Consider the following 25,483-nt stretch of genomic DNA (forward strand, 5'->3'; position numbering starts at 1 on the left):
TGATAAAAACACCAAAAAAAAAACCAAAAAAACCCAAGGATTGGATAACATAAACCTTTAACCAAGAAAAGAAATCACTATGACTTTGGACTTGTTCCATAGACCCATCTTTACAATGTATGTTGTTTCCATTAATTTGTGTGAAATGTTGGTTTATGTGATTTTGATTTTACGATGTTTTCTTTTCTTCAGTGACCACCAATTTGTTTCAAATAAACACTTATGTACATTAAGCAGCTATTTCTCAATAATTAGTTTTTGTCATTTTGGTTGATGATTAATAGTAATGTTTTATTTTCTATTATGTCAACTAATTTTCTTTCCCTTGTAGACTCGACAGTAGATGGATATATTTTAGAAAGCATTGGTGGTCAATGAGTTACTTAAAATAAAAGATTACTTCCAATAGATTTTATTTATTCACTATACTATAGTATACAACAACAAAAAAACCAACAACAACAATTATGTGAAATACTTTAATAAGTGTTTTCAAATAATAACTCTCCCTGAGAAAATATCACAAATAGGTTGATGGAATGTTTGTATTTTTGATGATTTCATATACAATTATGTGAAATACTTTAATAAGTGTTTTCAAATAATAACTCTCCCTGAGAAAATATCACAAATAGATTGATGGAATGTTTGTATTTTTGATGATTTCATATATCTTTCTTTAAAAGGTTTAAAATTAAAATTTTAAAAAAAATAATAAAACGCATATCTCATTAGGGGAAAAAAATGATCTTAAATATGTGCTTTTTTTTTACTATATCATAAAACAGAGACTTTACAACTTAAGCCTTAAAGTATCAACAAAACATACTTTTATGAAGAAAAAAAAAAAAAACCAACAACCTCAAAATCAAAGTAAAATGTGGTATATACATACATAAAAGTTGTTTGTAAAAAGAAAATTTAATGAATATCAATATCAAAAAAGTTTGAGTTATCCTACATTCAAACCGAAAAAAAAATAAATATAAAAAATATGTTGATGGTATGTTTTAAAATATGTAAAAAAAATATTTATGATATGATTTCCTGAGTTATTACAAACATGGACTATAAAACTGTTAACACTGGGAATATCATTAAAAAGGGGTTATACAGTTGTAAACAAAAAGAAATGACAGAAGAATTATCACAAAAAAAAAATACTATATACACATATACATAAGGAATGCTGTTTTCATGTAGAAAAGTTAAGTTGAAAGCATTTAAAATGTTATATTTAAAAAAAAGGGGGGGATTAAAATTTCAGTTCCCTTACAAGTTAGATGTTCTTAAAACATTTAGTTTTACTAATATATTGGTTCTACAATTGTATAAAATAAGACAAAAATAAGAAGCTTTGATAAAAAGAAAATGTACTTTGAAATTAATTATTTCAAGGTTTTCCAAACATATACCATTGAGTGCAAAATTGGTTGTTGATTTTGAACTCTTGACATAAAATATAGAACAGTTGTGGTTAAACTATAACAAACTTATAATGCTGATTGAAAATTACATGGATGTTGTCATGAAATAGGAAGATATATAAGTCCACTCCAAACAACTTACATAATAACATAAATTACAACCACCAAGAGCAAACTTATTATGCTTATAGTAAATTACACGGATGTTGTCAACAAGAAGGAAGGTTTATAAGTCTATCCCAAACAACTTACATAGCAAAATAAATTACAACCACCGAGAGCAAACTTATTATGCTTATAGAAAATTACATGGATGTTGTCATGAAGAAAGAAGGTATATAAATCTATCCCAAACAACTTACATAACAAAATAAATCACAACCACCGAGAGCAAAATAGGATGTTGATTTTAAACTTTTATATATATATACTAGTATAACATAAACAAAGTAGGGGTGATCAAAAGATGGACAAGCTTATGGTAATTTACATAAATGTTGTCGCTGTCGCTAAGTATCAAGGTTCATAAGTCCACTCAAAACAATCCGCATAACAATATAATTTATGGTATACAAAAAAATTTATAAAATACAAAATGTATACAACGACTGCTATTAAATGTTATAACAAAAAGTAAGTTTTAAGTTTCCATCTTCATGAATTATAAAACATAATGTATATTATTGCTAACCATTACTTGAAAGAAGTAAAAATACAATTTTTTCTTAATTATTTCAATGTTTTCTTAATGTTAACCACCTAGAGTAAAAATTTAAAATTGTATAGAGCAGTAGTGAACAAAATACATACATTATTAGAGTAATATATATATAAATGTTGACATGCGGTATGGATTTCTTCATTTAAATTAAAATACAGATTAAAAATATAATGACATAATTTAAGTATTGATCAGACACTACAGCAAACAGCTCTTCTACATCTTAACTGATTAATGATTTTAATGTCTAGCTCTAAGATTGTAGTGGTGTCTTTGGTTTTGCCTCCTTGGTTGTTGTTGTTGAATGGGTTGTTGTTGAATGGGTTGTTGATGAACCTGCTGTTGGTTGGCGGGCTGTTGTGGTAAGACTGGTTGTTACATAAGTGGTGGTTGTATAATCACTTGAGGTAAATGTAGTCTGTTGGCAACAAGCTTTAGTAAATAGGCTTAAAAAAAACACACACACATAATGAAAAAATAAATCATATTTCCACTGAAGACATGGACTCATCAAACTCTTGGCTGGTGACATACCCAAAACCTTGCATAGGGGTTTCCAGTGGAGTCACCTCCTGTTCCTCCCTACATAAAGCACGTGGGCAATTTAAAAGATATCTCCTTCCTTTCGTACTTTTCAAACAGCACCTTATAATGAGAACAATTACTGATAATGGAGCACATACTGCAAAATAAGTTTAGAAAATATATAATTTACTTTTTGAAATAAAAAAAAACAACATTTTATTTCTTCTTGTTTGATATTTATAACTTCAGAGAATGAACAGTCTGTATAAGAATCAATCAATTCACCAAATATTTTTTTTAATGCTTTATTGTGTTGTTTAATACATATGGGTAGTATCTAAAATGGTTTGTAGACCTCGGTTTTCACTAAGAAGATACGGATTCATTTTTTTTTTATGTGTGTGTGAAGAAACAAACAATTTCATTTCTTATCTTCTAAATTGGTGGTAAATATATATGGGTGTATGTAGAATTTTAGCTGTTCTGAATTTTTTATATCTGCTTCTCCCATTTTTATTTCTTTGATGTAATAATAAGCAACAAGGTATACATTAATTCATATTTATTGTTAGCTCAACGTAAAACATACATAAGCAGTACAATGTTTAAGAAAGACTTTGAAAGAGTTCTACGTCTAGGAAATAGCTATCACATATTCTGCAGTGGTTTTTGTTTTGTACACACATGTTGGATTTCGTGAAATAGTGAATCATGGTATTTGAATCGTTTGGACTCTTCATCAAGCAAAATATTCAAATATCTACAAAGAGACGAGTTCACTATGTTGGTGGTAGTACCGTTTGTGATTATTTTAATTCCATCTGATGATATGTTTCTGAATTTTCCCTCTTCATAGAGTATTCCTGATAAAATTACAGTCGTACTTGCCATAGAAATAAGAACTATAAACCCAATTAGTTTAACTCTCTGTATAGTAATTTCGGTTGTTGGTACATCTTCCAGTCCAATAGTAGAATTTTGTATTGTTATGGGGATGAAAGTGTTATCAAGTTCATCAACGGATGTTTGCTTAGACGTGAACATTTCTTATTTAGTCATGTGAAAAGAATAAAATATATGTTGATTGTTTGTTGTTTTAAATGCTATTTCTGAATTGATTGATCACATGATATACAACATTTTAAGAAAATGAAATGATTTGGAGTTATCCTTCTTTATACATAATGTGCGGATGACAAGTTCTACTTCATCCGTCATCCCTGGAGGCAATAAACTGTTCAAGCGTGTCGTCCGTTGGAATGTGTGGATGGCATACCAAACATATTTTTGTAAACAGTGTAAAACGATAGGGGGAAATCACATGACATGGGCCAGAGACATCCATTTTCCACTACTCCAATATTTCGTATTGAAATATCTACTTAACTTTCCAGTTAGTACAATTTTTGACATGTTTTTTATAGTTTAAGGTATAAAATAGCATAACGACAATTACTTATTAGTTCATTTCTTTTTAAATATTTGCTTCCCCCTTATAGGTTAGACTTTATGAATAAGTTGTTACACCAACCACGCCTCTTTTGGGGAAATACTCAATACTGTATTTCTAAATTTTTAGTTTTGTTAATGTACTGGTTCCCAAATATGATTTCCACGTTTCATTTCATGGAGACACACATTTGGAAATATATCAATTTAAATAAAGTTGGAATCCGGTCAAATTTTATTTTCAGGAAGAATTAAGCATGGCAAAGGAGGGGTAGTACATAATAGTAATATATGTTTGAACTCTTAGAAGTTCGAGGCATATGCATGTTGAAAATATGCCGCACGGACCTCTGCTTTGACATATGCAAAAAGTAGTGCATGTAAATTAACATTCCAGGATATAATTTTTCACGGAACCTCATTGTGAAAGCATGTTTTAGTACTTTTTTTCATGAGAAATGATTGTTTCTCTGACAAAGTAGGATTATCTAGTTATCGAACCGAATTAAAGCCACAGAGCATTGTCACTCCGTTTTTTTTTATTCATGGTCGTCAAATCTCCAGACAATATAATTATCCTGGAAGTCAAGGTATTAAGAAAAGGATTCGGATGACCAAGACTTATTGTACACTTACCGAATTCAGTTGTTTTTTTTTTTTTATATCTCTGCTAGATCAATTTGTGTGTTAGGATTGCATCCCTGTCATTGTCTTTCTTATATATTTTATATGACACAAAAATAGACTTAAACATGTTAAACGAATTTGATGAAATGCTTAAAAAACTATGTACTGAGGATTTTTTAGAATGACTCTTGATATCATTTAAATAAAATCTTGGATATTTGGGAAAATCGAATTGGAAAAAATGTATTGATTGATAAAGAAATAAGCATTCAATGCTAAGCAATTGGTTAATCAATAAAATGTATCCAGTATGCAGTTATTTGTCTCAATTGAATTGTTTTATATTATCAAGTCAAAACCTCTTATAGCCGACTATACGATATAGGTTTTCTAGTTGTTGAAAGCCATATGCTTGACTATTATTGCCATCATCTAATTTCTCTGAACTGTTCGTGGATAGTTGACTCATTTGCAATCATACCACATCTCTTTATTTTTATATTGAAGATAGAAATAAGCATTGATAAAATGATGTCCTGTTACGAGTAAACTGCGTGTCGTTCATTCGTCTGACGTTATTTTTATGATTGAAAAGTTTTGAAGACTTTTGTTTTGAAAAAAATAGACTTTAGGATTTTGGGTTTTCTCTGTCTATTAGATAACAACTAAGACTCCGCCACTTCATACATTTTTTTGCATGGGAGTTTTGCACAACCAGTAGCTACAGATCTGTACATGTATACTATATCTTGCCGAAAACAAATATACCATGTTGACGTTTTATTTTATTATCACCATTCCACTTTCGAATGTCTGTACCAAGCTGGAATATCCCGCTCTTTCGATGAAACATTCTTTGTTGGATTGTTTATATACCTTTAAGTACATTACAAGTTTTTTTAATTATAATTCGTTGTTTTTGTCTAACATCAATTTTGCGCCATTCTGAAATAAACTCCAATTCACAATGAAATGCAAAATTAATGTAAAGAAAAGACCCTCAACAATAAAGTGCACAGGTAAATGTTAGAAAATCTTGATAGAAATCGTGTACGGAAGCGCTTCATTTAAAAAATGTGCTCATGGTCAACGCTTTTACCTCCTTTAAAATAGCTTAAAGATTCATTCAAATCGTATACCTATATTTATGCTAAGAACAAGAAAATCACAAAAACACAATTTCTATAAAGATTTTCTTTTAATTGCCTTTGTATTATATGGTGGAAGCTCGTGTCTTTATATTAATGATGAATTTCATTGTTAAATGGATGTTAATAGCGCAAGACTGCTGTTATCTAATTAAAATAAAGTATTATAATCAAACATACATGTTATGTTATTATATGAAAGCCACAACAATCCATATGTCTTTCGTCTAGTATGTTTTAGGAAGTAGAACGAACGATGTTAGAAATTCATTTATTATGATGATAATACACAGTTGCATCAAACTCTTAAAACAATTGGTTTGTATTTTATAAATATAAAAATAAATGACTCGCTCCTTTTGAACATATTTTACACAAATATAAAAAAAGTCACACTTGAATCTAATTTACAGGTTGTGTTGTAAAAATATTTCCTTTGGCTCTAAACACTTAAAAAGTCATATTAGCAATTTATATGTTATTATGCACCTCGAACAGTATTTATTATCAAACATGAAAGTGAACTGTTAACATTGCATGAATGACTAATTGTATAGCATCAGCTGTGAACAAAACCTGATTTCACAAGAAAACACAAAAGTACCCAAAATGACAACACAATTGTTACAATAGTTATAAAATTAAACAGATGTATTTTTTTCATCTAAAATGTAACCAATGTTTTTACCATTTATATTTTGACATTTAAACATACACAAAATTAATTGTGGATGAATGGAAAATCAAAAAAGGAATATGATATGCACGGGGTTTCGTTCAATGGTACACATGTGTGTGGTTTACCTCTGTGGTTATATTACCGAAGTTGAGTATTCAACGAAATGTGACAACTAGTATCCAAACATGCCATGACATAGAAAGAACCAAATGTAGTCCGAGTCCGTTCATATCTTTATAAATCAGAGATCACATCAATCACCAGCACATGTTTATAAATATATAGCTAAAGAGAGAATAATACCAATGGTATATAACTCGAATGATTTTCTAATTTTAATTTCTCTTGCAAAGTTGATTTTGTTCGAAAAACATTGTACATCCATGGATAATAACATGTGATCACTAATTTGTATGTTTGGCGAGTTCATTTCAACTCATTAAATTCTACTGAATAAAAAAATATTATAAGATATAAAAAGGTTAGATTTTATATTTTATATAAAATTACCCATTAATCATACAAATATTGGTCAGCTAATACATAGTAATTTTTTATGAACCTTTGAAGCCAGATGCGTAAGATAATATGTACTTTAAGGGTTCATACTCAAATTATGTTTTAAGCAAATATTATTCGATCAGCTTATTTCGGCTAGTTACAAAAAAAATGAATTAAAAAATGTTGTATTAAATATTTGACAAAAATTGTCGGTTATACATGACAAACAGGAAAGAGAAAAATAAATATTTGTCTTTGCAATGAACCGAAAACCAAAATGTCATAAAACATGTCGTCATTATGAAACACGTTTTATTTTATTTTAAACTTCTACATTTTCATGGCTGAAGCACAAACTCAACACTCGATTATTTTTTTTCAGGAAGTGAAATCCACAAATATATACGAACCCGGAACATATTTCTTTTTCCCGAACTACGACAATAAACACCCACGAATGAAAGAACTTTTACAGTACTTATCTTTAATTAAATTATTCGTGAAATATATGTTTTTAAATATCTGCTGTAAAAAGTCAATATAGCAGAAAAATCAGACAATGTATGCATTTTCAAAAATTAAGGTTGGAGTAATCGTTCACATTGCACAAACAATGTTATCTTTTTCCTTCCCTCGAAATTATTTTTACTAAAACAAAAAGGACCAGTTGAAGTGTCCTTTTCTGTTATCTTAAAGCGTTAAAACCCCAACTAATGGTATGCTGCATCTAAGTAAATGGATACTTATCAATTTTCTCATTTTGTACAGATGAGTGCTTTATATATCCTTTCTGATTTTGAATTAAGCTCAACATAAAACTACCAAACTTCACCCCTAACTAGCTCAAAACAATCAAATCTAAAATAACGATATAAAGAGCTATTGTCAATAAGACGTATGGTTCAATAACATTAACGGTACCAATTTTTTCTGCACCAGATGCGCATTTCGACAAATAATGTCTCTTCAGTGATGCTCGTGACCAAAATATGTAAAATCCAAAGCTTATAAAAAGATGTAGAGCTATAATCCAAAAGTTCCAAAAAGTATAGCCAAATCAATAAAAGGGATCAAGTAATTTTATCAAATCACTTACAAAGTTCTAGCAATTGCAGTTAAAAGATAAGCAGCATATTTATATGCATATATTTTAACATTAAAATAATGGAACAATTTTGGTATAATATTATTCCATTATTTTCTAAAACAAATCACTTCTTTAAACTCAAAAGTCTCTGTTGTTGGTATTTCATCTTCTGTACTATTTCTTTAAACGTTGGCCGTTTGGTTTTACTACAAACAAAATAAGAGTACATTTAAAAGTCAACTGTTTCATTTGAGAATCGTCATTCTATTACTCATTATTTTTCGTTCTATATATATTTGAATGAGTTGACAACTGCATTGCTATTTGATGTAGATTTTAAAAATAAGTGCTTGCACCGTCACAACAAAGACTTATTTCATTGACTTAAATTGAAAACACCTACTTTATATACAGTGTACATGGAAATAATGTTCCTGTTGTATAATTTTGTCTATATTATTAATTGATATTTTTTCCAAAAATTAACCATTCAAGAACTTTTCAATTACAATTCAAACGCAATTAAATAGTGCGTCTAATACACACTGATAAGTTACTAAAACCGTGGGAAACAAATCAATTATAACTAGAAAACAAACGAACAACAGGAACACTGACGTGACCACCCTCCCACTAGTATTCATAGAAACGAACTAATTGATAACAACTGTAATATTTTTAACTTGGTACATGACACTTTAAGGAAAAATTGTGGCTTGAACTAATTGGTCTAATAGTTTTATGTATATGTTAAAACATATCGCTGAAGTTCCAAAACTTTTATACATCTTACGTTCAGCATCACATTTTGTTAAGCCTCACCAGTTTTTTTTTTAAACTGTACGATGTGTGCTGTTTGATCTGTCTATTTTAATTAGCAACAACCGTACAAACAAGTATTTTTTAACAGACGACTTATGTAAAACTTATAATGCAATTTTGTTTTGGGTAAGGTTGACCTAAGAAAAAAATAAGCTTGCTAAAAGATCTGATATATTTATACTGTGATATCTAATATACATGTATGACCTCCCAAATAACCTTTCATTATTAAAAGACCATTCTAATTCATACTATTTGATATAAGCTAAATAAGTTTGTTTTTTTAAAGATTGAAGATTACTATTTTTCAATGGCTGCTGGCAAATAATGGTTCTAGTCATAACTCTTCCTTCATCATAAGAATACAACATAAGTACCACACAATTCACTTACTCATATTGCCAGCACTCTAACATAATTTCATAAACTTGTTCATCACAAAACTCTGGCTTCTTCAACCTCATCTTGTCTTCTACCAAAAACTTCATGATCTCATTCCCTTTCAGTGTCTAAGAAAAACAATCAACCAATTTATCTTTGTTTTACTACATTAAAAGAAGTAACCCCTTATTGGAAATTAATATATAATAAAAAAACTGAATTCAAAGATTAATCAAGAACAAAAAAATCTGTTACAAATGACGTTGGAAAACGTTAGTCTATATAAACAGACAAAACGAATGAAAAACAACTGGCAAACTGTTTACTTGGTACTCCGAGCCAGCTTTTATACAGACATTTATAGCATAGATCTACAAAGTATTCATAACAATTCATGTTACAACCTACTCCCCATCTTTCGCCCTTCTTTTATCTCATGATCAGAATGCCTTATATTTTTTAGGTACATACACATCTTTTTGTGCATTGAAACCATCAAACTTTATTTGCCTGACATATATGACAACAGAACTGCGAAAAAAGAAAATTACAGAATCTTCATTGGTGCAGTGGCTGAATTTCAAATGTAGATATGTATCAAAAGAAGCTTATTGTTACGTGAAGTGCAATAATTTACATTTTGCTGACATATTGCTGATAGTTTGGAACACTGACCATGAATTTTACCTACAATTAGTAAAATATAAATCAAGTGGGATCATCTTTAATCTAAGGAACATGGTTAAACTTCATTATGAAGACCAAAATATATCACCTGGGTTGTTTGCCCAATTTTGTCCAAATACTCATCTGACCTTCTAAAATCATAATGATTATTTTTCATTTCCTTGGTTGTATTTGGTTTACCTCCGCTTGTGTTCTGGTTATGCTTTTTCTTTACCAGCTTTACATTTTATTTTAGGTCAGAGTTGAATTTACACGAAAAAGCCACATTCTTTGCATTTGAAAAGGTAGACCAAGTGGCACGGATATGACAGACATGTTGGAAAAGTGGTTCAAAATAATTCAGTACCAAAAGTACACACAAACGTTTATCTTTCAGCAGCTTCAATGACTTTGCTCCATGGAATATTTATAAGGGGTCTTTCTTTTCCACTAATGCATTATATAAGAAAATTTAAGTAAAGATATTCCGTATGACTTAAAATAATACCTTTTGAAATCGAGATGTTGTTTGGTCTGACAGCCAGTCGACAAGGTGACATTTATCATATCGTAGGCCTACATTGTAGTTTGACTTTCTTGCAACTCAGCTTAATATATCATGGCATTAAACGTAACTTTACCACTTACCTTGTAAGGTTTATCTCCATATGAAGTTACTTCCCACAGGGTAACACCATAGCTCCATACATCAGATTTTGCGTCAAACTTCCAAAAATAGACACATTCCGGAGCATACCACTTTAAGGGCCATTTACCAGCTTCCCGATCCTGTACACGATATATAATATCGTAAAATATTAATAGATAGATAAAACGACATAATATTTCAAACTTACAGAAATGAGCCATATGTAGAAAGCGAAACTAAACCATCTTCGTTATCATTTCTCGATAATATAATTATATGTCAACATAGTACATCTAAGCCTCAATGTTACAATTGTATTTAACACTAGAACATACCCGTGATATCGCGGGTCCGTGACTGAATTAAAGTATATAACTATGCGTATTATCTGATAAAGTCATGCCAATTATAAGATGCACAGTTTTCTCTGCTTTCAAAATCTTTCTCTTTGAACCCGTCGACCTGGAACTTTTCAATTATTGGTAAAGGGCCTGGAATGGAGTATTTTCTAACCAACAGCATTGTCCTATACTAGGTATAAATAAAGTTGAATTCCTTGATTCGCTGTTTTACGTCATGCGACTAACAAATTAAAAGCTGTACCTATACGCCTTAACTTAAATCCAGATTTTTAGTCTTCGTGTTGTCATCTTAAAAAGTCATACATTCAAATACTACAATAGGGAACAATGTGACAATGATTGAATTTAGTTGTGTCAACCCTGTGGTTATGATCCGTGTATATAGCAAAATCCTTCTACACCGTATGGTGGTGCGCCTGTCAGATGCGGAACGTACAGATAAGGTAATAGGTGACAGGTGAATATACTTTTGGTACCGGTATCGGATTCGACCAGGAACTTATTGACAATAATAAGCTCCGCTTACTTTTATTTGTAGGCATCTTATTATCCAATAGATCAAATTGTTAAGAAAGAATTATATTATTTGAACTTTTGGTACCTTAAAAATCAATGCAGATAACTCATATAGGGTATAGGTCATTCGAACTTGTGTCCGTGACAGTCTTAGTAGATTTCTACACTATACAGCATCGTTTTTACTCACTATTTATCAACTGGTAACTGAATTCAGAAAGACTTTAAATATCACTGAAGTTTGAAACATTGGTTCAGATTAGTCATCCTTTTAAATCCTATATCAGTTTATATGACTGTATGCCATTTGTTATTTACTAATGAACTGTTAATTTTATATTTAGTAAAATTTGAAATATTTAACATGTGACCATGACGAATATTCAGTCTTAAATTATAATTACATATGCAATATTGGATGGCTCAATGCTAATTTGTTTGACTATCTGTGGATAAAGAAAATAAAAATCGACAAGTTCTTTTCCCGAAAATTATTATATTGGATATGTTTTATCAATTGTGATTATTTTTATTTCAAGGACTTTCCCATAATAACAAATAAATTAAAGAAAATACAAATTGAAATAAGTTAAAAGAATTCCTCAATAATAATTATATGCTATTATAATTTCATATTTACCTTGTAATAATCGTTTCCAATATTGAATGCTTTGGACATACCAAAGTCACTTATTTTGGCTGAGCTTTTGGACACCAATAAAACATTTCTGGCAGCTAAGTCTCGATGAACGTAATTTTTAGAATGAAGATAAGCCATGCCCTGTGCTACCTGCCACATTAAATGGACAACTGCTGACTGTTTCATTTCCCTGTAATTGTTTTACTAGATTTACTAAATAAAGATGTCAGAAATTCACATTATGATCATTTTCATTTTTGATTATTTCTGTCGTTCTGTTTTTCTTTATCTACTAGTTGAACATTTGCATTTATGTGGGTTTTTCTTTCAAATTGATATGCTAATACACGAATGTTTGTTTGGAAATAAATTGAATTGAAATGGTGTTATTAATACTCCTGTAAATTACTGTACTAGGGGGCATAATGTTTTGAAATAGTGGGAACGTCAACTGTCATTCAATGTCAATGTAAAGCAATAAATAAAGGCAACAGTAGTATATCCCTGTTTGAAAAAATAAACATATCCGGGTTACAAACCAAACCTGAGGGAAACGCATCAAGTATAAGAGGAGAACTACGACACAACAGAAACACAACAGTAAAATGTAACATGCACCTGAACTAACTATAATATAACAATGTTGAATAAATCTTTTTACTTTCATTCTATGAAAAGTAATAAATCTTTTTATTTTCATTCAAATCAAAGCAATAAATCCTGTCATTGTAAATCACGCAATAAATCTTTGATTTCTAAAATGCCTCAAATTGACAAGGATTGATCAAAATTTATAAACTTCAAAATTATAAACAACTAAATTATCTCTTGTTTCTTTATCGGCTGGTTTGTCTTGGTTAACTACATATATCTGTCTATGAATAAACAAAACTTCCTTCTACTTTACTTACTTGTTTTTAGCTAAAAATGAATTTAAAGGTCCACAAGGACATAGTTCTAACACTAACATTATACAATCCGCTCTACATAGACCTAAAATGATTAATATATACATTTAATTCCAATATCAAATAATTGTTTCCAATTAGGAAACTTTCTTAGAGGCAGCAAATCAAAAATAGTCAATCGTTGCAAAAAAAAACATCAAATATCTTAGAAATCTTTTTATTTTTAAGTGTAAAAAGCTTCGTACTTTTAAGTAGCAAATGTTTTGTTACAACGATAATTACCCAACGATAAAATAATCACGAAATATATAAGTCTAACTTCAATCCTTGCCTAAGAAGGAGATATCTGTATTGTATTTTAAGCTTGGCCTTCGTTAAACTTAGGTTTTACTGTCGCAAATTGAGTTTACCTAGCGATACAGTTATCTCCATTATAATGTCACAAATAAAAATAAATTCCATTTTATAAAACTTTGATCTTAAAAATGTCAAGAATTGAAAAGTCCGCGAAACTGTTGCGTCTTCTTTAGCATCCTAACTATGTGACGTCATGTGTAAACACTGCATGTCAAACATCGATACTAAACGTATTTTTACTTTTCGTACGCTTCAGAATGGTTTCAATATTAACAAAAAGAAGATTTTAATGCTTAAAATGTCACTTTCTTGCATATCTTTTGCGAAATTACATACTTAACAAAAATTGGTATTCAAAATGGTGGCTTTCTAAGTTACGGAATGGTAGAACGTGAATCTAGCCCTTCAAAAATATTTGTCAACGTACAATTAAAATTATCGTTACGAACGAATTGCATTAGAATTATAATTTCTTCTCACCTATCATTCGGACAATTCTTTGGTGAGATAAATTTTTCATCACATCTGCTTCTTTTAACATCTGCAAAATTGAATTTCCATTCATTTAAGAAAAACAATTAATTTTAAGAGTTCATCAACTTGGGACCCATTATATTTGTTTTGAGTATACAAGGTCAAATGCTAGTTTTATAATCAAAGGGTTTTCTACAGGGATCATACAAACTTAAAATTACTAATTAAACATAAAAATGTAGTAATAGTCGGATGAACCATGCCACACAGTTATGTTAACCTAAAAAAAAAAAGTAACAAAGTTATGAAATGCATCATCTTATGATAATAACAAGCTTTACTAATCATCTTTATACTTGTTTGGCTTTTTAATTATTTTGATCTGAGCGTCACTGATGAATCTTATGTAAACGAGAGTATGTCTGGCGAATCAAACTATAAGCCTGTTTACTTTGGTTTTTCTGGTTTCTGGTACATGAAAATATTTTCACTTTGAATGTTCAAGTAGGAATAGGAACTCACTTCGATATTTTCTGTTCAAGGCTAAAAAAATTGGAATTAATTTACTTGAATGTTCATGTGTTAAACATTGCATTTTAACAATCCTCTAGTCATTAATTTTTCTTAACATAGATATAGTGTTTCCATATTAGACACAGGTGTATGTTTTACAGTAACATTGATACTGGATATCAAGTTGTTCAAATATGCTTTCAATTTATACCGTAGTCCCACTAGGCCACATTCGCACTACGATCTGTGAAAAGGAAATGAAAATTTTGACATCCTGCATATCGCAGTTAGGTCGTAGTACGGTCGTGGTGAAGTCTTCATGATCGTGATGAGCATGGCCAACTTTGAACATGTTCAAAACAATCGTGCTGCGGTCGTTGCGAACTCAGGTCATAGTAGAATCGTAGTGAGAGCGTAGTTAGGTGGTGGTAAGATCGCAAAGGTCGCTGTACCATCGTAGCGACAGCTACTCGAAAGCGCGATTCTAGTCGGGGAGAATGGGATAAGATCCCACAGTGGCTTTACTTCGACCTCATTACGACCATCACGTTATTACTGCGACTAAAACACATTTCCATGACGACAATACATTTTTTTGTACCTCGTGTATACCACGCTTATACTACGCTGTTCAAGACCATAGTACGATTTTTGTACGCCCATGCCGTCCTCATCAAGCTGTTCATTATCCGATCATCATACTCATTTTCATTGTCATATAAAATTTATAAAAGCTCTCTAGCTTTTGTTTGTCTGAATGTATAAGTTGGACCTCTTGTCCTTTATCGCCAACGGCTCAATCATGTGAGTCATTCCTACCATCGTTCACTAACGAAACGTCATTTCATATTGATGGAACAGCAAAAATTTGTGATTCAGGTTGGATTGGTCCTTCCGACATATATATATCTTCTGTATCAAGATTCGTGATTATCATATCTCCCTCTGCCTCTTCCCTTACACTAACGTAGATTTTAAATAGCATGACTGCGTTGTTGACGAAAAACTGTACGTATCAATAAAAAATAGAAGAAATGATACAGTATATATATGAAACATGATACTGACGTTGATGTAAGATCGCGGTATGAACGTGTAATGATCGTTTTATTGTCGTGGTAAGAGATCGTATTTCAATCGGATAAGTCGTGGTATGGTCGAAGTGAGGACGTGATGAACGTAGAAAGATCGTAATGCTCGTAGTAAGATCGCAGAATAAGCGTGGTGAGAACGTAGTTTAATCGTAGTGGGTTCGTTGTAGAAGCGTACTGCGATCTCATCACGATCTGATTTTATTTTAGATTGCGGTAAGCGTGGTGCAATTGTGGTGTAGTGGGAATGGGGCTTTAGATTGTTACATAATTATTCTCTCTCTGATATTAGTTATTTAGATACAAATATTACCTCCTCTTCTGCTGACTTGTCATCTCTTTTCAGTTTCTTTACAGCCACAGGAATTCTTCCTTTTCCTTTTAGTGTACAAGAACCCTTCTGTACAGATCCGAACTGTCCAGATCCTGTTTAGACATTTAAATAGAAATATTTGAAATTCATATATAAGCAGTATAATTGATCTTATCCCTTATGTTATCTTTATAGAAATGTAACGTATCTTTCTTTAACAAATTGTAGCCTTTGTAGCGCATACACCTTTATTTTTGTCTCAATTTGATAATATTTGGCACTAGTCGTTACTGAAGCCAAAATCAAGCAAACAAATGTAAGATTATTGTTTAATATAATTCTTTAACTTCGTCTTATTGTCTTCCATGGTTTCATAATTATTACCAAGTTCTTCGTCCAGTTCAAGCTGCGATTGTCTAATGCTAAAAGTCTTCGCGGTTCTCGGGAGGTTATCATAAATATTTTCTAATTGTGAACTTTCCATATCAATTTCAATTGTTCTATAATGTTGATCATCTACAAAAGAACACATAACTTTAAATGATTGCATTATGATTCATAATTGAAAACATCAAGTACATAAAAATGATTCCAAGAAATCACAATATGTCTTTATGCTCAATGTCAATTTTTTTAAATATAATATTAATCAAAGCTACATTTTGCAAGTAGCTGTTTTACATTATATCATAGTGTGGATCTTATAGCTTAATTTAGGAATCTGTCGTAAATGAAACTAGTGTGAGGTAAATCTAAAAAATTGCTGCACTACAATGGCGCTTTAAAACGTTTAAACCCGATGCATTTGTATGCACCTGTTTTAATTCAGGACACTTTTGTACAGATATTGTTGTTTGTTGGTGAGATTGATTGGTATTTCACGCTTTCCGTTTTTATATAGATTATACCGTTGATTTTTTTATGTTTGAATTGTTTTAGGATAGACATGTTAAGGCCGTTCATTGGCTTGGTGTTAAAATGTATGTGTGAGCCAGGACCCCGTATTGCTGGCCGTACTTTGACCTATAATTATTTACCTTTTTACCTATTGACACTTGGATGGAGAGTTAAATCATTGTTTTTCACTAAAAAGCCGTATTAGTTCATGATTACATTAAATTCATTTATCGTACGCCTGAACTAACCTGACGTATCGTTTAGTATAATAGGCCGGTGACCAAAGTCGGAATTATGAAATTTTAATCGTGAACAATGTATACGGCTATACCATATATCATTGGATTCGGAGATATGTGTACTTTGAGATTCTTCTGGTCGTCAAAAGAAAATATGGTGCAGTTTTTCAAAAATCTTGATCAAAGGAAAAACAAAATGGAATATCTAAATCCAATTTAAATACACCTTTTACAGTAGTATGATTGAAAACTTGAATCTATTTTCTTCCTTTTTCAATTTTTCATAAAAAAATAGTGGAAACCCATCATTAAACATAATTTCCAAACATACGTATGTGACTATATAAAAAGGGGGGTAGTTTGCAGTTTAAAATTATGTATTTTGTCGAGTAATTAGAACAAATTCCGTCAAACCTTTACAAAATTTATAAAAAATTATGAACAAATATGTATTTATTGATATAACCGTTTAGTATACATCAATGAAAGTGAAACCCTAAGTTGTTGGCCTTATACGATGAATTTGGTACATGCACCAAAAACTATTTCAATACATACTTATAATTGAGTTTTTACAATGTCATGACGATTTCTATAAAATAAATTTGTATTAATAGGGTTATAAATCATTTTAAGATAAACTAACAACTTTAAAAGGATATGTTTTTTGATAGAAGAGTCTTTTATTCGTTTGGGAATGGATAAAGTTTCGGGTTTTCAATCCCAAACTAAGTTACGCAAGATAATATTGTTTCTTCTATGCAGGATAGATTAACATATCACTACATATACGTAACTTTAATCAGTAATTCAGACCTCAAAACACTTTTGTAATGTGGGAACGTTATTACGACTTTCTGACCCCTGGCTAGAATACATATGTTCGTAAGTGGAAGGTTTAGCAAACCTCGAATGTCAGTATTGGTCCACAGTGGTTAAAGATCACGACACAATTCTTAAAGACCAAACAGCCTATTGTTTATGCGCATCAAATAACGCAACTTGGTAGTGACATAAAAGCTCTATGATGTTGTTTCTAGCAATGAAAAAAAGTCAAACTATAACGTCCTTTTTCGCGTTTTTCACGGATTCCAACATGGTGTACGCTTAAAAATACGTCTCCCAAGAAAAGAGGAATTAAGCGTCGCGCTAATATCTTGTGGAAATTTAACACAAATGGACACAAAAGATACTACACTATATGTAACCTTCGTTCTAATAAATATAATAAAAAATATTTTTTTATCTCAAATTTTTTCATTTGCGCCGATCTGCATTTAATTTGTTTTTTTATTCTTTAACTTGCATAGGTTTTATTATTTGTTTGCGCCGATTGTGTACAGGTTAATTAGATAGGTGTTAGTTATCTTTATGCCCCGTTTATGGTCATTATGTTTTCTGGTCTGTGCGTCCGTTCGTTCTTCCGTCTGTCCCGCTTCAGGTTAAAGTTTTTGGTCAAGGTAGTTTTTGATGAAGTTGAAGTCCTTTCAACTTAAAACTTAGTACACATGTTCCTTATGATATGATCCTTCTACTTTTAATTTCATATGTTATCCTGTTGGAGAAATCTTACTTTGTAGTTTTAAACGGAAAGTTATTTCTAAATCAATTTTTGAATTGAATTTTTTTTTTGTATTTTATACATATTTACTGTATCGTTTATTCAAAACACGTGAGGTAGTTATAACTGGGATTGTATTTTATGATAGATGTATAACGATTTAGAATCAAAAACTTTAATTCATATATTATACCTATAATTTTAATTTCCTTATATCTTAAATATAATTCAGAAATAATGAATCCATAAACTTGATGGAATGATTTTTAAACGTTCGTCTTAGTCGGGGAAATAATGGTATAAAGAAGTCCGTCCATGCTTTTGTATGTCCGTCTGTCAACCTTAGCGAATGAGTTCGTTACGGCAAACTTCTGAAATTGACGCGAAAAAAAACCACACATCTAATCTGGTATAGTCAAATACTCTGTAAGTTAGCCAGTGCCATCTTTCTTTTCTTTTTTTTTCTTTTCAATATTTTTTCTAATGAGGGGCAGAGGACAAAAACAGACTTTCCTAACAGAAGCGGCATGAAAGGTTATTTCAAACTATTTTCCATTCCGACGGATGGTGTTTATGAAGGTTAATATTGTGTGGCAACAACATCATTATATCTGGTACTGATACATTCATTTAATCTCTTGTATTACCGGATAAAAAAGTAGGTGAATATAGTTGTTAAATTCTTGGAAATTTAATTGTGGGTTTTAAACGTCCAATTTGCGGGGTTTTTTTCTCAGATAGTGCGCCAGCAAGGAAAATATGTTCTATGACGTCAGATGCAATTTCTGAAGAAAGACACTTCTTTTCTTAAAAAACGAAAGAGAAAAAAACATGTACATTACTCATAACTTTTTTGAAAGGTCGGTGACATACACTTTTTTTGTTTTATTTTCAAGAGTACACATGGTACTTACCTTCTTGAATTTTTTATGAAGAAATCACTGGTAGATATTTTTTAATACTGGAAACGTTTTTCATTTTTCAATTTTATTTTTGGCGGGAATGAAATAAAGCATATTTTTAAAGATCAAAACAATATGAGTTTTTAACTCTTTAACTTGTAATTGATAGAGACCAATCTACTGTTTAACGTGAAATAAGAATTAAGCTTGTAGATGTGATATAAAGGATTTTTTGAGACTTTAGATAACAAGCAAATATTATTTTAATATTCGGGAAAACACGAAACTGAGGATGCTATAGTGACAAAACTAAGTCGGTGACCCCCAATTTTTTTCATCATATTTTGTGCCTCAAATCATGAAATACCTTCACACAAAATTTTAAGGAAAAATCACTGGTAGAAATGAATAGGCTGTTTGGTCTTTAAGCCACGAATCCTATAATAATATTGCGAATATGAATGTAAAACTTCGGACATTTAACGTGTTGTGCATTGCAATAGAGTGGTGTTTAAATGTTTGTGTACCACATATAGCGAGCTTTTATACAGCATCATTGGACATCAATTTCAAACATTAAGTCATTGCAAAATACATTTTGGCCATATCAATCTATAAATGGGGCACATAAAACAACTGAAACATCAGTGCACCTCTAGGACAAGTGTCAAAAGACCCCCGTATTGAAAGAAACTTCATGACTATGCTGCTTGCAACTCAAAATATCTTCAAACAAAACATGCAAAAGTAAAAAAAACCCATCTCTGAGCCGCATCGACAGTATACACTAGCCATGATCAAATTACTGTAGTCTGCGGAATGTTTCTGATTGTCGAGGTCGTTATGCTCTAAAGTCGGTTTTGTATAATTGATTTGATATCTGAACTAGGGGTAGCCTTTATATCGCATTGCTGATGGTAAAAACATTCCATGAGTGTTCTTCAGAATACAATTTGAATCCCCGTCAAGGTTTTTAGTGGCTGTATGACAAATTAGAATTAAACAGCCTTTACTTAAATGTTCTGTTTTAGAAAAAGAAATTCCTTGTCTTGGTTGTAGGTTCTTTTACAATAGATGCAACCATATGAAAGAATGTCGAAAGATACTAGAGGGACATGAAAAGTCATAGGTCGAAAATAAACTGACAACGCCATGGCCAAAATAAAGGAAATCAACCAGAGACAAACAATAGTACACATAGCACAACCGTTGATAGTCATATTTTGATTTCTTGACTTGAGCCGTCAGTTATTTTGTCTGTATGTCTCAAAGAAACATCAGAGGTTTGCCGATGTTTATGTTTTTAAACAAAGCTAGTGGAATCAATAAATTTCAAAAAGAGTTAAGTTCAGTTGTGTCAACAACATTTAACCCGTGAAATGCAAATCAAAAGTATTAATATGTTACAAACAGGAATTGAACACAAAACAATTGCAAATTGTCAGATCTGATCTGATACTTGGTATCTAAACATTTTAAACCATAAAAAGATGTTGCTTGCAGTTGGGTCTCGAATGAACTTAAAGGTAACATTATTCGTGATATGGTGATATAACAACTTAGTTTGTGTCTATTTCAGTCGCCAGATCTTCTTCATAATTAAATTCATGTCACCAAATTTAATTTCCACGTTCGAAACTAAGGTGTCACAATCGATAAAGAATCTGCTAAACCTTCCAGGGTCACACTAGATAACCTCTGGTTTTCAGTATGTTTCGTTTTGATCTTTGGTGGTCTATGTAGAGTTTTGCAGAATTGTGTTTGTCATTTACCTCGTTCTTCGACTTTTACCAAGCCGTTTTGATATTACCGTCGACTCATATGTTTGAATATTCCTTTAGAGTCTGCGACCTGTTTTAAGTAGTTAGGGCTACACTCCTGTTCATGAAGTCTGTATTGACTCAACATGAAGGAGCATAAGGTATCATTTGAAATATGTGCACATTTAGCGATGGCGCAGAGGAGTTCAGGCGTATGATAAATGAATTTCCTGTATTCATGAGCTAATACGGCTTTTTAGTGAATAACAATGATTTAACTATCCATCCAAGTGTCAATAGGTTAAAAGGTAAATAATTATAGGTCAAAGTACGGCAAGCAATACGGGCCCTGGCTCACACATACATTTTAACATGGGGAAATTGACAATTGATCAGTTAAAATCTCCCTATAAAGTTTGTCAAAGATTTTTGTTTGTAGTCGTCAATCTGTCTCAATATCAAAGAAAAGGTCAAGACATGAAGCAAAAATTCTAGTTTCTGTAGTTTTCATTTTCACAAGCAACATGGGAAATGTAATTACTGACTGACTGACTGTGTGGGTAAAAGAGCAGTGCGAACTGTTAATACTACTATGTTATGTAGAATTATCCATCATTCGTATCCACTTTTATTATAAACAATTTTCAAGCGAAAAGAATGAACTATAGATGTACATCTATGAATGAAGTAAAGTCATAATCATCCGCGCAATTTCTGGTAAACATCATCATTACAACGATCAACTGTGGCCAAATACATAAATTTACTGTAAGTGGTAAACAAAATCCATTATTCCACTTCCACATTTAAGAAAATTACACTATTTAAGGGTTTAAAATGAATGTTTGTTTCTTTGAAATATTAAAACCAAGTTTCAACGGACTTTCTAGTTTTGTTATCTTTGGTGGGTTTTGTCGAATCCCTCTTTCTTAAATAATCAACTTAAAAACTTATTTTGCCTCTTATATAAATAAAATCATATCAACACAACCTTAAAAAAGAATTACGGACACCCAAATAATTCAACGAAACAATAAAACATCAACAAAAACAAGTGATATCAACTTACAGGAAAACTATGCATTCAGTCCAATCAAGGACGGGACACAACTATCCGGAATTTTTAAAGATAATGATTGAAAAGCAGAGATTTTTGAAAGTTTAAAAAATATCGTTTTAAACTATCTTACCTCATAAAAACATTTGTACATGAAAAGAAAAATTGCAGTTGTATTACTTTATAGTAGATACATGTACGATATAATCCATTCATCAGAGCTTCATTCTATAATGTTGGAATCAGGTAAAACACAAAATGTTTCCGTTAACAATAGTTTTTATCTTCATAATTTGCATACATCATTATGTCTGATGTTTGAGTAAATCAAAAACCGAAAGATATTCGAGGGCAGCTTTTGAATTAATAGCAAAACTTCAAGCCACTAATGATTTGCATTTGAAGTCAAAATTGCTGACTTAAAGCTTAAACAAAAAAAACCTGCACCATACGACTTTTTGACGAATTCAAGTAAAATCATTTTTCTAGAACTGTGCCATTTTTTTTTGCCGTGTACCATGAAGTGAAATTTGAATCTTTCAATAGTCGACTTTTTCCTATTCTGTCACCGCACTATAAAATAACTCTGTACCATAATTTGTAATCTACGATAGCAAAACAAATTAAAGTTCATGTTCCGTGTTTTGTTGCTATTTTGATAAATACCACAGCCTTTCTGAGTTGAACTTTTAATTATTATCTCGTTTGAATATTAGTATCAATTACCAGAACACTGATGATTTTTAAAATTGCAAGAATGGTTTAAATGCAAGATTTCCAAAGTTTTTTATTATTGCTTAACAAAATGAACTACATTAGCACTGATTAAGTATTTGAAGGAGAAATAATGCATTTCATCAATATGGATACAACTCATCTGGACTGAGAACAGAAAAGTTCAAATATGAATGTCTGTACTTCCTTTATGTTTTGGTTTATTCTTAATATAAAAATCATTCAACAAAAGGGTTACAAAACAATGTATAAACTTTCTATTTCTGTTCTGTATTTGAATGCTATAAACAAATAATACATTTTCGTGAAAGAAAAAGTTTTTCGACATTAGCTGTTATGTAAACTTTCAAACTTACTGTCTAGATAATTGATAAATATTGAAAATTTTAACAAATTGAAGACTCTTTCTTTAAAGTATAGATGAATCTGTAAAAAAGCCGTTAACAAGAGATATCCTTGACACAAAATGAGTTTCTAAGCCTAGCTTGATCTTGTTTCTTCGTCCCTTAATGGACTTCTGACCTGGCCGTTGTCATATTTGTATTTGTGCATTTGAGTTAAGAGACGTCTTACATTAAAGGGAATTTACACCTTGAATGACAGGGTTGATCGATGATTATGCGCTACTCGTGCTATTTTTTGGGTTGAAAAACATCGAACTTAAATTATGACACGTTTTTCCTTATTGGCCAGTCAAATAATGTCTATTTAATGTAAGATATAATAATATGGTTTGTATGATTTTACCCTATTCCTTAACTGTGAACTGTTTATCATTTTAATAAACTATTCCCTACTCACAAATGTATTTTTGACTTCAGTTGGTTTATATTATTGTTACACATGTTACACGATTTGAATATTTTAAAATTTCATAACAAAATAGATTTGTTCTATAAATTGTGGCCAAAAAAAATACCATTATTTTGTCAGAATACACTTATTTGTATGTGTTCGCATAAAACAATACTTATCGGTTGTTCAATAATACAACACTTTGCATTTTGCATTTCAAAATTAGTATTATAAATATAAACATATGATAAAAGAATAATTCTTTATATAAACCATTTCTAAAATAACAGATCTTGAAATAATTTTTTTTATCATATATAGTATAAATTCGTTAGCTACTAAATAGCTGTACCTGGTTGTTCCCAGTTTCCACCTGTCCAATTTGCCCTTTCTGCACCAGTAGGTAGTGGAGGTGGGGATCTTCCTTTGATACCGGATGTAGTCCGTGAAGGAGAAGGTTGTGGTGCTGACTCTCCATGAGGAGAAAGGGACAAAGATCGATCTTGATTACTGTTAGACCTAGAGTGCAAGCTATTAGCAGTAGGAGAAGTCTAAAATTAAAGTAAAAGTTTGTATATGTTCTGCAAGACCATCTGAAATTTTTTTAAAGCATAAACTGACTCTTATCATACTTATCAGTCTTGTTAGATGTTGCAAATATCTTAAACAAAACATAACGGTATTTGTTAACACTTTGACATATGTTATGATGATCATTGATCATTAAGTATGCATTGTGGAATTTGATAAAAGAACAGAGTTCCAATGTCCCCCGCGTTGTATTTATTTTATATTTCCAAGGGGCAAATCTCTTTAAAAAAAGTCGATCTTTTACCATTATATAACTTGTCCGAGATACAAATATATTGCTGATGTAAACCTATAGTAGAAATTTTATAAAATTATGGCAAGATTTGTACCAATGGGAGCACAAACGATGCCATTTGTCATACATTTAATATACTCAAGGGTCATATCTCTTTTAAAAAATGTCGATATTCCACCATATTAGAACTTGTTCTAGATAATGCTGATATTAACCTATAGTATAAGTTTTATAAAATTTGGCAAGAATTGTACCCGCGAGAGCGCTAACGAGGCCATTTTCCATAAATGTTATATTTCCAAGGGCATAACATTTTAAAACTAGATGTGTCTAGCGACATGAACGACACCGTTTGAAAAAGTTGAAAAATCTACAATATGATATTTAACTCATTATGGTTAGCCTACATACCGAAAATCAGCCCAATATCTGAAAGCATTTTGAAAAAAGGTCCGTACAATTGTGATTTTCAAAAATTTATCAAAGTCCATAGCCCGTAATTTCGGCAAAAATTAGTCGAGCAGAACAAAACTTAAACTTGATCTGTAACTCATCTTGGTTAACTCACATGCCAAAAATCATCCCAATATCTGAAAGCGTTTAGAAAAAATCCGTATAACGGTGATTTTGAACAATTTATCAAAGTCCAAAGCCGGTAATTTCGGCACAAATTTACGGAGCAGAACTAAACTTAAACTCGATCTGTAACTCATCATGGTTAACTAACATACTAAAATTAGCCCAATATCTGAAGGCGTTTAGAAAAAAATCCGTATAATGGTTTATTGCAGAATATCGGAATGACGGGATTTCGGAATTACAGGTTTACGGACAAGGGTAAAACTATATGGCACA

The 25,483-nt window shown here is 31.0% G+C and overlaps 1 protein-coding gene across 1 annotated transcript in view; it reads right to left on the reverse strand.

Moving 5' to 3' along the window:
• Positions 1 to 2,401: 2,401 nt before the first annotated feature.
• LOC143051791 (tyrosine-protein kinase SYK-like) overlaps positions 2,402 to 25,483 on the reverse strand; it is a 38,396-nt gene continuing 15,314 nt past the window's right edge. Inside the window, exons 4-11 of the mRNA XM_076225048.1 lie at positions 24,155 to 24,353; positions 16,241 to 16,372; positions 15,857 to 15,969; positions 13,946 to 14,006; positions 13,112 to 13,193; positions 12,201 to 12,390; positions 11,751 to 11,767; positions 2,402 to 2,594 (exon numbers count right to left, since the gene is read on the reverse strand). Coding sequence (XP_076081163.1) covers positions 2,402 to 2,594; positions 11,751 to 11,767; positions 12,201 to 12,390; positions 13,112 to 13,193; positions 13,946 to 14,006; positions 15,857 to 15,969; positions 16,241 to 16,372; positions 24,155 to 24,353 — 987 coding nt within the window. The remainder of the gene's footprint in view (positions 2,595 to 11,750; positions 11,768 to 12,200; positions 12,391 to 13,111; positions 13,194 to 13,945; positions 14,007 to 15,856; positions 15,970 to 16,240; positions 16,373 to 24,154; positions 24,354 to 25,483) is intronic.

This window comes from Mytilus galloprovincialis, chromosome 1, assembly GCF_965363235.1.
Source record: "Mytilus galloprovincialis chromosome 1, xbMytGall1.hap1.1, whole genome shotgun sequence".
NCBI classification, from domain to species: domain Eukaryota; kingdom Metazoa; phylum Mollusca; class Bivalvia; order Mytilida; family Mytilidae; genus Mytilus; species Mytilus galloprovincialis.